Source organism: Curcuma longa, chromosome 1 (genome assembly GCF_044706935.1).
Source record: "Curcuma longa cultivar G26 ecotype Majalengka, Jawa Barat chromosome 1, ITB_CL_G26_1.1, whole genome shotgun sequence".
NCBI lineage: Eukaryota > Viridiplantae > Streptophyta > Magnoliopsida > Zingiberales > Zingiberaceae > Curcuma > Curcuma longa.
In genome coordinates, this window is record NC_133861.1 from 1,470,204 (window position 1) to 1,483,987 (window position 13,784).

Genomic DNA, 13,784 nt, shown 5'->3' on the forward strand with positions numbered 1-13,784 from the left:
TATATATATATATATATATATATATATATATATGAAAGTGTCTGGAATTCTGTTCCGTTCAATTCTTGCCAGACAAAAATTTTCAGGAATAGAACCTTCCAAGCAACCTACGTCTTCGATCAGACATGTGCTTGATTGATCAAGTAAGTTCTTGACCAATCAAAGCACACCTTGATCGAAGTATAGGATCGATGGAACTCTTGTGTAGGTATTCAGGATTCATACAAAAGATACGAAAGAAATAACCACGCAGCGGAATTAAATAAGTTATACTTTTCTTCTTGAGATTGTATAGGAGATGCTTGTTACCTGAAGACCTCTTGATCTTCTGCTGTATTCCGCTCCTCTTCTTGGACGTCGTGTGGGTGACGATCTACCAAGATAAACTCCATCCAATTTCTTCTTTTCCTCTCTTCCTATCCGATTGCAAGAACTCAAGGAAGATGCTCTCTCCTTCTTCCCCTCCCTTTCCTTCCTTCTCTTCTTCTTTCTCCTTTCTTGGCCACCGACCCTAGAAAGGAAGGGACCTCCTTGTGCGCTGGCCCTAGCAAGGGAAAAGAGAAGATGCTTGGGCGTCGGCCCTAGCACAAGAAGAGGAAGAACTTGGTGGAGGGGATGTGTTAAAGGGCGCCGACCCTAGGTGGCTAAAGACAAGGATTAAGTTGTGTTTTAGCCTCTCCCTCTCCTCCCCTTTTATAGCTTTGTCATCATAAAAAGTTTAGAAAAAAATAACAGAATTAATATAATTTTGTTGTATAACAAAATTTATATAATTTTATTGCATAATAAAATTTTAACAAAATTTTTTTGGTTAATAAAATTTTGTTGGATAATAAAATTAACATAATTCTATTTAGAATTAACCGAATTCTGTTAACTGAATTTTTAATAAAATTCTTGACAGAATTCTCAACAGAATTCTTAACAGAATTCTAACCAAATTCTTAATAGAATTCTTAACAGAATTCTAACAGAATCTCATTGGGTGGATACGAGATTTTTATTCAGAGGCTACAACAGGGACCTAGAGGAGGAATTGATTTAGGCCTCCTAATGGGCTTGAGCTTCTTGTGTTCTCCCTGAACACTCAACTCAAGTCCATCAATAATAACTCATACCACTAAAGGGTTATTATTGAACTACCGCACCAATCCCATATTACAATATGAGCTCCTTCTTATCATGAGTGCATTAATCTCCCTGTGTTTAAGATATTGTATGTCTGTCAATTAATTGAATTACTGACAACTCAATTAATTAACTTCTGAATACAAGAGTAGTATCACTCAACTTTATTATCATGCAGACTAAGTCCACCTGCAGGGTTTACATGATAACCCTTATGAGCTCCTCAAGGGGATATCATCAACCTAAATGATTAGGACACAGATTCCTTCTATAATCAACAACACACCATATACATAGCATTATCTCCCAACTCATCGGACCTTTTGATTTAACTAAGTATATAAATAAGAGCATGCACATCCATAACCTAAATGATTTGTTTCCTTTTATAATCAACAACACACCATATACATAGCATTATCTCCCAACTCAAAAATAAATACTAAGTATATGTGCTTGTTATTATATAGGAATTAAGAGCATGCACATCCATAATAACAGAGGTCTAGTTTGATTATATAGTCAGTATAAATCGAACGACCTCAAATGGTCCTGCTCAATACACACAAAGTGTACTAGTGTAATTTTATAGTCAAGATAAACTAATACTAATTACACTACAACCATTCCAATGGTTTGTCCCAATCCATCTTGGTTGTGAGCTACTATTTCTAATTTATAAGAAACTGATAACATGATCTTCTGTGTGGCACCACACACCATGTTATCTACAATATAAATTAAGTGAACAACTGCATTAACATAAAATGCAAATATTTGACCAAAGTGATTCTCATTTCAATTATTTTAAAATAGATGTTTATACAAAAGCTAGGCTTATAGTATACATCTCCATATATATATATATATATATATATATATATATATATATATATATATATATATATATATATATATATATATATATATATATATAACACTACTTTTAATTATTCCTAGTCAAGTTTTAATATACAAGGGCAATATTAATGCGTTGAGACTAATATGTAGGTTAACTGATGACTTAATATCACAAGTCATGGATATAAGATATCAAGTTGACACATGGATATATATTAGAGAATATGTACTGAATTGACCCGCCATGAGAATGCTTCCTAGATCATTATATGAGTGTCATAAATATTCTCATAGTGACTATTAATATAAATAGTCCTTAGACATGAAGTTACTACGGTTTCCTATATAAGGAGTTGTGCACTTTAGTATCGACAAACATCACCTATAACAAGGTGGATTATAAAGTCAATCACTGGGTGTGCAATAAGTTATCCGGAGGGATGTGAGTGATGTAGATGAGATATATCCCTTCTATATGATGGAAGTGATATTTATGAGCCCCTTAATTAAGTAGGACTATTAAAATGCATGACCATGCTTAAATAAATTAATATGAGATATTGAGCTCATTTGATTAAGTGAATCTACTTAAAGATCAAGAAATACAAAGATTGATAAGGAGATGACATAATCTATGCCTCATGGATTAATCTATATATTGAGGATAGAAGGACCAAGTTATATAAGATAATAGAAACAGAAAAAATGCGATTTGCTGCCCTATTTTAGTGTCTCCGCCCCTGTTCATCTCCTTCCCAAGCCTCAGCCGATGCTCTTCTTACGTGTGCACACGCCGGCGTCCATGGCCACCGACAGCTGTGTCACCGGGAGAGGGAAGGAAGGAAAAGCCTAGCTAGCCACAATTTTAGCTTCTCCTCTTTCTGATCGCCGCTGGTGTTCGATGCTCGTCATTCGCTAGAGAAGCAAGGGACTGAAACCCTAATCGTGGAAGGTAGGAAAGCCATAGCATCACCTTCCACGCTCACCCCGGAATTGTGTTTTGGGTGTCCTCTGTTATGGCCGCCGTCCGTAGCTTGAGAGCTACGATTCTAGCTTCTCCTCTTTTTTGACTGTCGCCCGTCTCCGGAGCTCGCCGTCTGCCGGAGAAGCAAGGAGCTAAAACCTTGGACGTCGGCTGCCTATGCTCCACCCGTTTCAGCCGATTACAAGGGAGAGGAAGTTATGTGGGAGAGGAGGATAAAGTCTTCTGTTCTGACCATGTAGGAGAGAAGAGGAGGAGAAGGTCCTCTGTTAGGAAGGAGAAGCCTATTTTTGGGTCGTGTGAAGAGAGGGAAGGTTGTTTGCATTAGGGTTTGGACGTCGAAATTCGTTGTTCGATCGCTGGAATTGTGTCCAGCGATTGGATAGGTTTTTCGACCGTTTCCAATCAAATCCTGATTGTCAGACGACCATTTGTTAATTTTGTGGAAGCTTATGAAGCTTCCGAAGATTTTTCCATCAACATCGAAAAGGTTCCAACCAATTTGTCTTAAATCGACGGTCAATGATTGACCATCGAAACTATATCGAGAATACGATTCTCGATGATAGTTAGAAAGCCCCGGAATGATCACGATAAATGTTGTTGTGTGGTTTCTGGAATAAGACTTCTCTCGATTCGATCGTCATCGATCATCAACTAGTACCGAAGATGATGATGCGACTCGTGGCTTCCAAAGCCATCCAGATGACAGCTTGGCGTGGATCATCAGTAGAGGCTGGACTTCGACGATTTATTATTCTGAAAAAAAAATTTAATTTCCTGTCATGTCTTATATGTTGTTATTTCCTGCTTTGCATGTGTGTGTTGTGTAATAATTAGTCTTAATTATTTATTTATTTTCACTGCACATGATTTTGAAACGTGTAAACACGCGCATTGCACTGGGGCAATCCCAACATTAACTTCAAGTTTTCAGTGAAATATTGGGTTAGACCGACGCCTATAGTTCCACTTCAGGAACGCGTCCTGACCCACTCCTCTAAGGAGAATTTACCTTACTTACCAACCAAGTCCTCCAGACTTGTTGGACTTTCTGCTCAGTTGTGGTCCTTGGCCCCCAGGAATTTGTTGCTAGGTCCTGGTCCTCCTGACCGCCTAAACTTTCACCAAGCCTCTGGTCCTCCTGACCTTACTCACATGGACTTTGGCCATACTTTCCGGTCCTCTGACACTGGATGGACTTGCACCTAGTGCACTTCACCTGCCAAGTTTTCTGCCTGATCCTCCAGACCAGGACTTGCCCTTGCCTAGCCTACAACTAGGATTTTGCTTTGTCTAGCCTCAACTAAGACTTTACATGTGCTCCCTGCACACTAGATCAACTTGTTAGTCCAACAACACACTTAATTTGAATCTCGTGCGATTATTAAAACCAAGGTTCGATCATTTGGTGCTTCCCACATGAATAAAACATACTAACCAGAATCACAACCTCTAATTCTATTAACTTCTTCTTCTTCTTCTTCTCCCAAAAGTTATTTTTGCATTGATCGAATTTTTGACACTTGAAGCACATGAAGGCATTTTGATGGTTAAGAGGCTTTGAAGGCTTTGGAAACTATGGATTCCATGCTATGAGAGGAGGGCTTTTGATTTCAATGAGGATTCTGCTTCTCCCGATGCTAGTCTTATCATAGGATTGAACTCAATGTTAGAGAAGGTGAGTAGCGTTAAAAATTTTATGAGCTTTAAAGGATGAAAAAAAACTCTAAGAATATTAACAAAGTAATGTAGCACAATAAAGATAAATAATTAAATCAAGTATTCTAATAGCAATAATATTTTCTAGATTAACAGATAAAGCTGCAACAATTATAAGGATGCATAGAATAAATAAATTGATTGTTATTTCGATTAACTCCTTTCTAGAAAGTCTTAGGCTATGATGAATCTTTATGAGGGATAACTAATGGTTACTTATTGTTGGGGAGAGGTCTTTAAACGGATACCCAGTGACAGAGGGTAGGACATCTAGTAGTATACTGGGGCGCCCGAGTGACAGCGGGAATGCCTTAACCAGGCTATCTGGAGTCATCTCAAACCGACAATAGTAACACTAGAACACCATTGATTTATTCCGAGGAAACCTGACGAGGTCTAATTGGATATTTTGGTTAGAATCCCTGCAATTGTGCATTTATTGAGGAATGGTAGAGGATCCATAGTCAATCAATCATTATCTCGAGGAATCCGAAGTCCTAGGATCGCCTTCCCAAACACTGTCACAGTCGAATTCTCTCCGATTAAGGATTAGGAGCACTACAACACTCTTTCTCCCCCACATCAATCCAATTCACACGAACTCTCCATTCTTATTGTGCTGGTTTAGTAATTAATTCCACGGTCCCTGTGGATTCGATCTTTTATTACTTGACGACATTCCGTATACTTGCGGAAAGCCTATCAAGTTTTTGGCGCCGTTGCCGGGGATCGTGCGTAATTTTTTACTAAACTTTCACATTAAGAGTTTTTGTTTTCTTTTATATACATAGCTTCCATTCATTCTTTCAATTCATTTCATATTCTTTAATTGGTACTATTCTTTGCAATTTATTATTTCTGGCATTTTAATCATTTATTTTATTGTTGTGTATGCGCAGGGCCAACCCCGTGGAGTTTCCTTTCGATCCAGAGATTGAAAGAACTTACCGAAGGAGACTTCACACACAAAGGGTTAATAATCAAGAAGAATCATCAAACAACATGGCCCAGAAATCATTGAAAGATTATGCCGCACCAAAATCGAGAGGAACGACATCATGCATCGCCATACCAAACATCGAAGCAGCAAACTTTGAATTCAACGCTGGATTTATTAACATGATACAACAGAACCAGTTTGGTGGCGGACTACATGAAGACCCAAACCTGCACTTGGAAATATTCTCTGATGTATGCAGTACCAGAAGGACGCAGGGGGTCAGTCTTGATGTCACAAAACTTTTATGCTTCAGATTCTCTCTCCGAGACAAGGCGAAGGACTGGTATCACTCGCTACCACCGAATTGCATTCAAACTTGGGAACAGTGTGAGCAACTTTTTATGAACAAATATTATCCCCCAAGTAAAACAGCCCATATGAGAAACATGATCTCAAGCTTCATGCAAATGGACGGAGAAACTTTATACGAAGCTTGGGATAGATTCCAAGGGATGTTGAGAAAGTGTCCACATCATGGTTTAGAACGTTGGCTTATCATCCACACCTTCTACAACGGAATCAATTATCAAACCAAGGTTTATTTGGATTCCGCTGCGGGAGGAGCGCTTATGAATAATAAGACCCTTAACTCGGTGGCACGGCTGGTCACAAGGATTTGGGCGCTGCTCCTATGATCCAGCCTAATGGGCATGTGCGCAAGACATGCCAAGCAGCGAAATTGGTGGCAACGCAGGGGTGTTGTCCAAGCACAAGTCATGCAGGAGGCAGACTTGACATTCATGCGAGCAGGGCATGTGCGCAAGGCATGCCAAGCAGTAGCAAGGCGCGCGGGGCGCCAAGCAGAGGCAAAAGTTGGGCATGTGCGCAAGGCATGCCAAGCAGTGGCGAGGCGAGCGGGGCGCCAAGCAACAGCAGCAAGGTGCGCAGGGCACCGTGCAGCGACGAGACGGCAGTGCGCGGGGTGCTGTCGAAGCCAAGTCAAGCAGGAAGCAGACTTGGATTATGGTGAACAGATGCGAGGACAGATCGTGCCTAGTCCGAGCATTTGGCCAAGCAGGCTTGCAGGAACGCGAGCCAAGACATGTGATGGTGCGCATGTCATGTGGCGCGACAAGAGTTGCGGCAATGCGCAGGGGCGCTAAGTGGCACGACGGATTGCGGCAGTGCGTGGGGGCTGCCGAAGCCAAGGAGGCAAACATGGAGTATGGCTAGCGGATGCATGGACGGAGCATGCCAAGTCCGAGCATCTAGCCAAGCGGACTTGCGGAAAGACGTGAGCCGGGACATGCGATGGGGCGCATGCCATGCGGAACAACAAATGGAGCAGCAGGGGCTGTTTTGCCTAAGTCCGTGGGAAAGACGCGAGCCAAGACATGCGACGGGGCGCATGCCATGCGGCACGACGACGGAGCGGCAAGCGGGTTGTTTCGCCTAAGTACGCGGTGCAGGACATGGGCCATGCACACGGTGTGCAAGCTGACATTTGGCAATGGTGCCAAATAAGCAAGTGACATGGACAAAGCGGTTTTGCCATGTAAGCAAGGTGGTTGGTGTACCTACTTTGTAACCATCCTAACTTCCATTGTAACCTCTACCTATGGATGATAAATAGGCAAGAGGGGTGTCAATGTGAAGTGTGCCAAGGGGTGCTAAGAGAGAGGGCAAGGGGTGTCAACGTGTACTCTTCATGGGAGTGCCATTGACGTGCTCTTCATGGGAGTGCCATTGACGTGCTCTTCTTGGGTGCCAAGGGGTGCCATTGGGTGTGTGCATGAGGAGTGCATGAGGAGTGCAATTCTGGTGTGCCAATCCTACGAGCAATTCAAGGAGAATTGTGAGCAATTCAAGAGAGTGCCATTCTTGTGAGCAGTTCAAGGGGAACTGTGCGTCATTCAAGAGGCTACTGTTCTTGTGGCCAATTCATGGAGAATTGGTAGGCTATTCTTGAAGAATTGGTGGGCAATTCTTGAGAACCCGTGAGATCAAATCTGTACGGTAACTTGTATCCTTTGTTATTATTGTGAATAAGAAAGGTTGGGAAGTTTTCCTGTACTTTATGTGTTGCTTGTTGGTGGCTTTTGTTCGTCACATCCGCGAAAGACTTCCGTTTTGCATTGGTGCGCTTTTGAAGGCTTAATCAAGTGCGGGACTTGATCGCCGCACAGGGAATTTTTGAAGGCGAAAAATTGACCCTGTGACAACTGGTATCAGAGCGAGGTTGGAGCAAAATTGGTGGCGGAACCATTCTGTGACAATCTATTCCAAAGCTTTGCAAGATGGCTGGAGGCAACCACGAAATCAGAGAAAGGATCTCCCTTCTTGAAGCCTTCATCGGTGCTGCATCTTTGGGAGAAGATGGCGACAATCTGGTTACACGGATTGTCAATCTGGAGGCTAAGATGGGGGAAATTCAGGGCTCTCTGGTGGCGGAATTGGCTCAAATTCGCAAGGATAACGAGGACTTGCGCTTTGAGTTGATTATCTTGAAAATAGCAGTGGCTTCCAACGCAGAAAAGGGTGTGGATCGTCCTAAGGTTCGAGTTCCGGAGCCAAAATCCTTTGGTGGCACACGGAGTGCCAAGGAACTTGAGAATTTCTTATGGGACATGGAGCAATACTTCTCGGCTGCGAAAGTTCCCGACACGGAAAAGGTGACAATTTCTAGCATGTATCTTATGGGGGATGCAAAGCTATGGTGGCGGACGCTTCCGCTTGATGGCCTCCTTCTCCAGCATAGTCCCCTCGACCTTGCTAGAACTGTCTGCAGTAACCTCTACAATTCCTCCAGAATCAACAGCAACAATTGAATTCAGTAATTGTAAAGGATTGACAAGATGAGCAACTTCCTGTTCCGAGTAACTAATGTTCTCTTCAACCAAGAGAGCATTTAGTTTCTCTCGCTTTGGACATTCCCTAGCCAAATGCGGCCCGTTGCATAAGAAACACCCTTGACCTTTCAAGTTGTTCTTCCCTTGGTCAGCAACATGATCATTCCTGTCATTCAGCTTCTTGCTACTTGCATCATTTTTCCATGCCGCTTCCTTCTCTTTATGACGGTGCATTGATTTGGAAGGCGAAGAAGCATCCCTGCTATCTTTGTTTACATGGAAATCGACCAAAGCATCAGCAGCAACAATAGCACTAGGAAGATCTTTCACATTTTGCCTTCGTAGTTCCACCTGCGCCCAAGGTTGCAAACCATACAGAAAGTTATACAACTTATCTTCCTTAGACATGTTCTGAATATCCAGCATCAAAGAAGTGAATTCTTTGACATAGTCCCTCACAGAACCCTTCTGTTTGAGACGTTTTAACCCATCGCGAGCAATCCAGGAAGTGTTGCTTGGAAGGAATTGCTCCTTCATTTCATTCTTCAGCCGCTCCCAAGTGTCAATTTTGGATCGACCCGCATTGGCATCATCTACCATGCGCGTCCGCCACCATAGCTTTGCATCCCCCATAAGATACATGCTAGAAATTGTCACCTTCTCCGTGTCGGGAACTTTCGCAGCCGAGAAATATTGCTCCATGTCCCACAAGAAATTCTCAAGTTCCTTGGCACTCTGTGTGCCACCAAAAGATTTTGGTTCAGGAACTCGGACATTAGGACGATCCGCACCTCGTTCTGCATTGGAAGCCACTGCTCTTTTCAAGATAATCAACTCAAAGCGCAAGTCCTCATTATCCTTGCGAATTTGAGCCAATTCCGCCACCAGAGAGCTCCGAATTTCCTCCATCTTAGCCTCCAGATTGACAATCCGTGTAACCAGATTGTCGCCATCTTCTCCCAAAGATGCAGCACCGATGAAGGCTTCAAGAAGGGAGATCCTTTCTCTGATTTCGTGGTTGCCTCCAGCCATCTTGCAAAGCTTTGAAACAGATTGTCACAGAATGGTTCCCCCACCAATTTTGCTCCAACCTGTGCCGCGGGCAGCGCGTGCGGCTGATATCGCCTCTGTTGTCCAAGAACAGAGACGGGCCAAACGGGAAAAACACGGACAGCGCCTGTGCGTTGTTGTAGCGTCGGCCGGAACAGAACAGGTAAACAAAATTCTACTTTATGCTCTGATACCAATGTAGATTATACATGTATACCTGTTGATGCGTGCCTCGACTCCGGCGGCTGGGACTGCTTCTGTCGAAGGAGCGATCACGAACAGAATGGAAAGCTCCTTAAACGCCACAAACCAAATCCTTGCCTTCGGTGTTCTCCCTCTTGTCACCAGCAGCCTGTGCGCTCCTCTGATCTCTCCGGCTTCTATACTTGGACGCAACCACACAACCACTCAGGTACGCTCTCTTCACTGCTCGCTCCCTTGCAGCAGGGCTTTCCTCTCCCTTTAATAGGGAGAGGCTGCGATCTCCAACGTGCACTCCGTGGGAGTGCAGCGTGGTGGTGGTGGGCAGTTACCGTAACTGCCTACACCAACACGATAGAGTACAAAATTTGTATTGTTGTTCAAGCCACATAATGAAAATCTAACACAAAAGTATACTTTAAACCTTGATTAGCACTAATGCACATCTAAATGTTAAATCCTGAAATTTTAATTAAAGGTTTATCATACGTAGAGAGATTTGATAAGTTTATAGGTTGGATTTAAGGTTGACTCAATTTTAACAAAGCTGATTTGTTGTGTTTAGTGGCTGTTTTGGATATCTTTGGGCTTGATTGTGGTTGTGGTTTAATTTTGGGTTTGTTTGGTTCTTGTAAGCTTTGTAAAAGGGATTAAGTTGAACTTGTGTTGGGTTTGAAACTTTGAACTGAGCTTATATTAGGCTCGAATTTGGACTTTGGTTAGTTAACATTAAGTTGATAGAAACTAATTTGGTTTGGTAACTTAAGGTATCCCTTTTTGTTTAGGTAGTGTTGCGCTCCTCCCCCCTCCAACACACACACACTTCACCACCACCCTGCTCCTTCCGTTATTGTGAACCACACTCCCCCTCCTCTTCCTCTGCAAGGAGTTGGTGGCCTTATCGTGGTAGATCATAGAAGAGTGGTGATCACTCGTTAAGGAGACTCTTCTCTCAAAATCTAAGTAAATTTCTAACCATTTCCCTGTTCTGTAGATTATTGGTCTAAAGAGCACCTTTGAGTTTTCCCCTTCAAGATAAGTTGTTCTAGGGCTAAGTTATATTGATTTTAGTTGGATTGAGCAACTTCGATCCATTTAGGAAAGTAAGTAGTGGAGATTTCAGTGACTTCTTCAAGTTGTAGGCACCTAGATTGCTCTTACTTTAAGTATTCTACCATCGTGATGTTTAAAGGATGGCCTAGAAATCTGGTTTTAATGCTATTATTGGCTATTTCTTGTAGATTTTCAATTTAAAAGCATAAAAGGGGCGATTCTAGGGCTAGTAATGCCATTTAGAGGTTTTTAATCAAAGACAGATGTTCCTAGCTTGAATTCTTTTTCAAAATACTGCCGTGCATGAATAATCATGTTTGAATAATCGTTGTAGATATTTCAACTCTAAAAATTGAGCATGTTGTATTTAAAATGGAGATAAAAACGATCTTCAAGGCTTCTGATAGGGTAAAAATGATACTTCCGAATGCATCTTTGTGAAGATGTTAGTTTGTTTAAAACCTAAACAAGTTAAAACATGGCATACACTGACATATACTCAAAGAAACAAGCTCTCTATCAGCACATAAGTTTGAGGAAAAAGAACTGAAACAAACGGCAAGAATACCTCAAGAACAGAAACGCCAGAGAATCGAGATGTCTGTTGCCATACATACTCAGCAAGAACTATGCTGCACTGCCAAACGAACATCCCATAGTCCTCACGTATGTTCTGCGTGTTCACCCAACAAGAGTGGAAATTAGCAACCCAAATTAAGTTTCTAGTCTTGGAGAAGCATAAAGTACTCATTCCTTCAACGAGAGAAGGTAAAGCCATTTTGTTAGCAGAGAGGAAAAGGTTCTCTTTTGATTACCTCGATGATGTCGATAAAAAAGGTGTGATTGTCAGCGGAAGAATCGCCTCCGAAGTATTGACGGGAGATGGTGGTCATTGAGCGATGGGTGCTCGTGCTGGGAGAAGACGACTGGGTTTCCGACTCGAATGCGGCCTCCACTCCTCCTCCTCCTCCTCCTCCTCCTCCTCAGTACCATCGTCGTTGTTCTGGCTGCCGCTGCTACCCATCGAATGAAGACGTACGAAGAGGGCAAGAAGCACAAAGTTTGGCTTTATTTATTTAAGCAATGTAATTTGTTTTTTTATTGACAATGGAATATTTAATAAATTCAATTTTTAATTCTATAAGGATTTTACTTATATTTGTTTATAATAAAAATCAAAAAATTAAATAAATATGTCTAACTCAAATTTTGAATTCTTAATTTTTATCTTTAACTTCACATTTAAACTTTGAATATTATGAGTGATTCCTAATTCTTGAATCTCAAATTTAACACATCGTTTCAAAATTAAATATTGATATTCGATCATGAATCTTATTATTGCATCTCTATCTTACTATTAAATCTTCTTAATTTTGAATTTCGATCTTTAATATTCATATATCTTCGTTGACTCTTAAAATCTTGACTCAGTTGATTTTTCTCTTTATGCTCTTGAATATTAATCTCCAAACATAAATTTAAATCTTGCTAATAAATCTCAAAACTTATTATTAAATATTTTGAATTTCAATCTCCAATTACAAATTTGAATCTTATAATTAAATCCTAAATCTTGGATTCTCCAATCATTAATCTTAGATTTTAATATTATTGTTGAATCATAAATCTTGTTCATCAATCTTTAAGAATCTTGTTCTTGAATATTAAATTTTGATTTTCAATCTAGAATTCAGTTATTATTGATGACTCCTAAAGCTTTCGCTTTTAATTTCGTTCTCAAATCTTGAATTTGTAGGAATGAACTCGACATTGGAGGGGAGGATAAATAACATTACGAATTTTACGAGCTTGAAATTAGAATAGAAATTACTAGAGTAATACAGCGGAATAAGTATGAATAATTAACTCAAGCATACAAAGAAGTTAATAATAATATTTTTGTCTAAGCATGCAAAGTTTTCACAAAAATAATAAGAACGTATAATTTAAATAAATTGATTCTTATTTCGGTTAACTCCTTTCTAAAAAGATTTTAGAGGTGAAAAAACTTTAAAAAGAATCTAAAAATTAAACACAAAGTAATATATAATTTTACAACAAAAGGAAATAATAAAGTTACGCTAGTGTTAATGATTTAGGAAGATGAGGTGGAGTGTTATAGCACAATGTTGAAGTTGTGTTCGAAGAGCACAATGATTAAGAGTGTTAGCAGACTTATAATAAGTCAGAAGAATTGAATGATAAAGACTCTATCTCGAGGCTCCTTTTATATATTTTCTTTGAATGTTAATGTGACACTTTCTGGTTGACTAGACCATCTTGTTAGTTCGGGAGACTGCTAACGTGGCTGTAATATTTTTTTCAATAGTAAATGCTATCTATAGTTCCGGTCATCTGAACTCCCTCCAGTCGTTTGGACTCCCTCCAATCACCTAGAGCTAGGTCAATTTCTATCTTTGACATGCTTTCCTGAATCGTTGGATCTCCTCCCTACCGGTCGCCTGGAAGCATCTATGGTTGTTTGGATGCTGTGGTCGCCCACTCCTCGCTCTAATCGCTTGGTGTACCTTGACTCCAATGGTCGAAGGTTATCTCTCGCTAATTGCCCGGACTCCCTCCCGATCACTTGGAATTGTTTGGACCTTGCCTCCCTATACTTGATACACTTAATCAGTATGATATAAATTTTAACTTCACACGTGCATACCTTGACTATATGTTTAGCTCCCAGCTAACCTATCTAGTGTGATTTGCTAAGTTCAGCTTCTAGCTGACTCCACTTAGACTTGTTTGTCAAGACTTTAGCTCACAATTGACTCTGCTTGGACTTGCTCTTCAAAGACTTCAACTCCCAACTGACTCTGCTTGAACTTGCTCTACCTAGTTCCCAATTAAGTCTTTTCTACTTGGTTCCCAAGCAAGACACAATCATTTGTCTGGTTCCCAATTATGATTTACACTTGCCTAGCTTCACTAGGACTTAGCCAATTGCCTAATTCTCAACTAGGACTTCATACTTGTCAAGTAGTCTGTT

General features: G+C 40.9%; 1 protein-coding gene and 1 non-coding gene across 2 annotated transcripts in view; both read right to left on the bottom strand.

Annotated features, from left to right (window-relative positions):
* Positions 1-11,814, bottom strand: part of LOC141847133 (uncharacterized) — a 36,993-nt gene extending 25,179 nt beyond the window's left edge. Inside the window, 3 exon segments of the mRNA XM_074735115.1 lie at positions 11,355-11,459; positions 11,602-11,741; positions 11,744-11,814. Of these exon segments, the coding sequence (XP_074591216.1) occupies positions 11,355-11,459; positions 11,602-11,741; positions 11,744-11,810 (312 nt within the window). The 5' untranslated portion in view covers positions 11,811-11,814.
* On the bottom strand, positions 6,069-6,174 carry LOC141814624 (small nucleolar RNA R71). Its single transcript, XR_012600502.1, has one exon. It is a non-coding gene; the product is annotated as a small nucleolar RNA R71 (small nucleolar RNA).
* Positions 11,815-13,784: the final 1,970 nt, after the last annotated feature.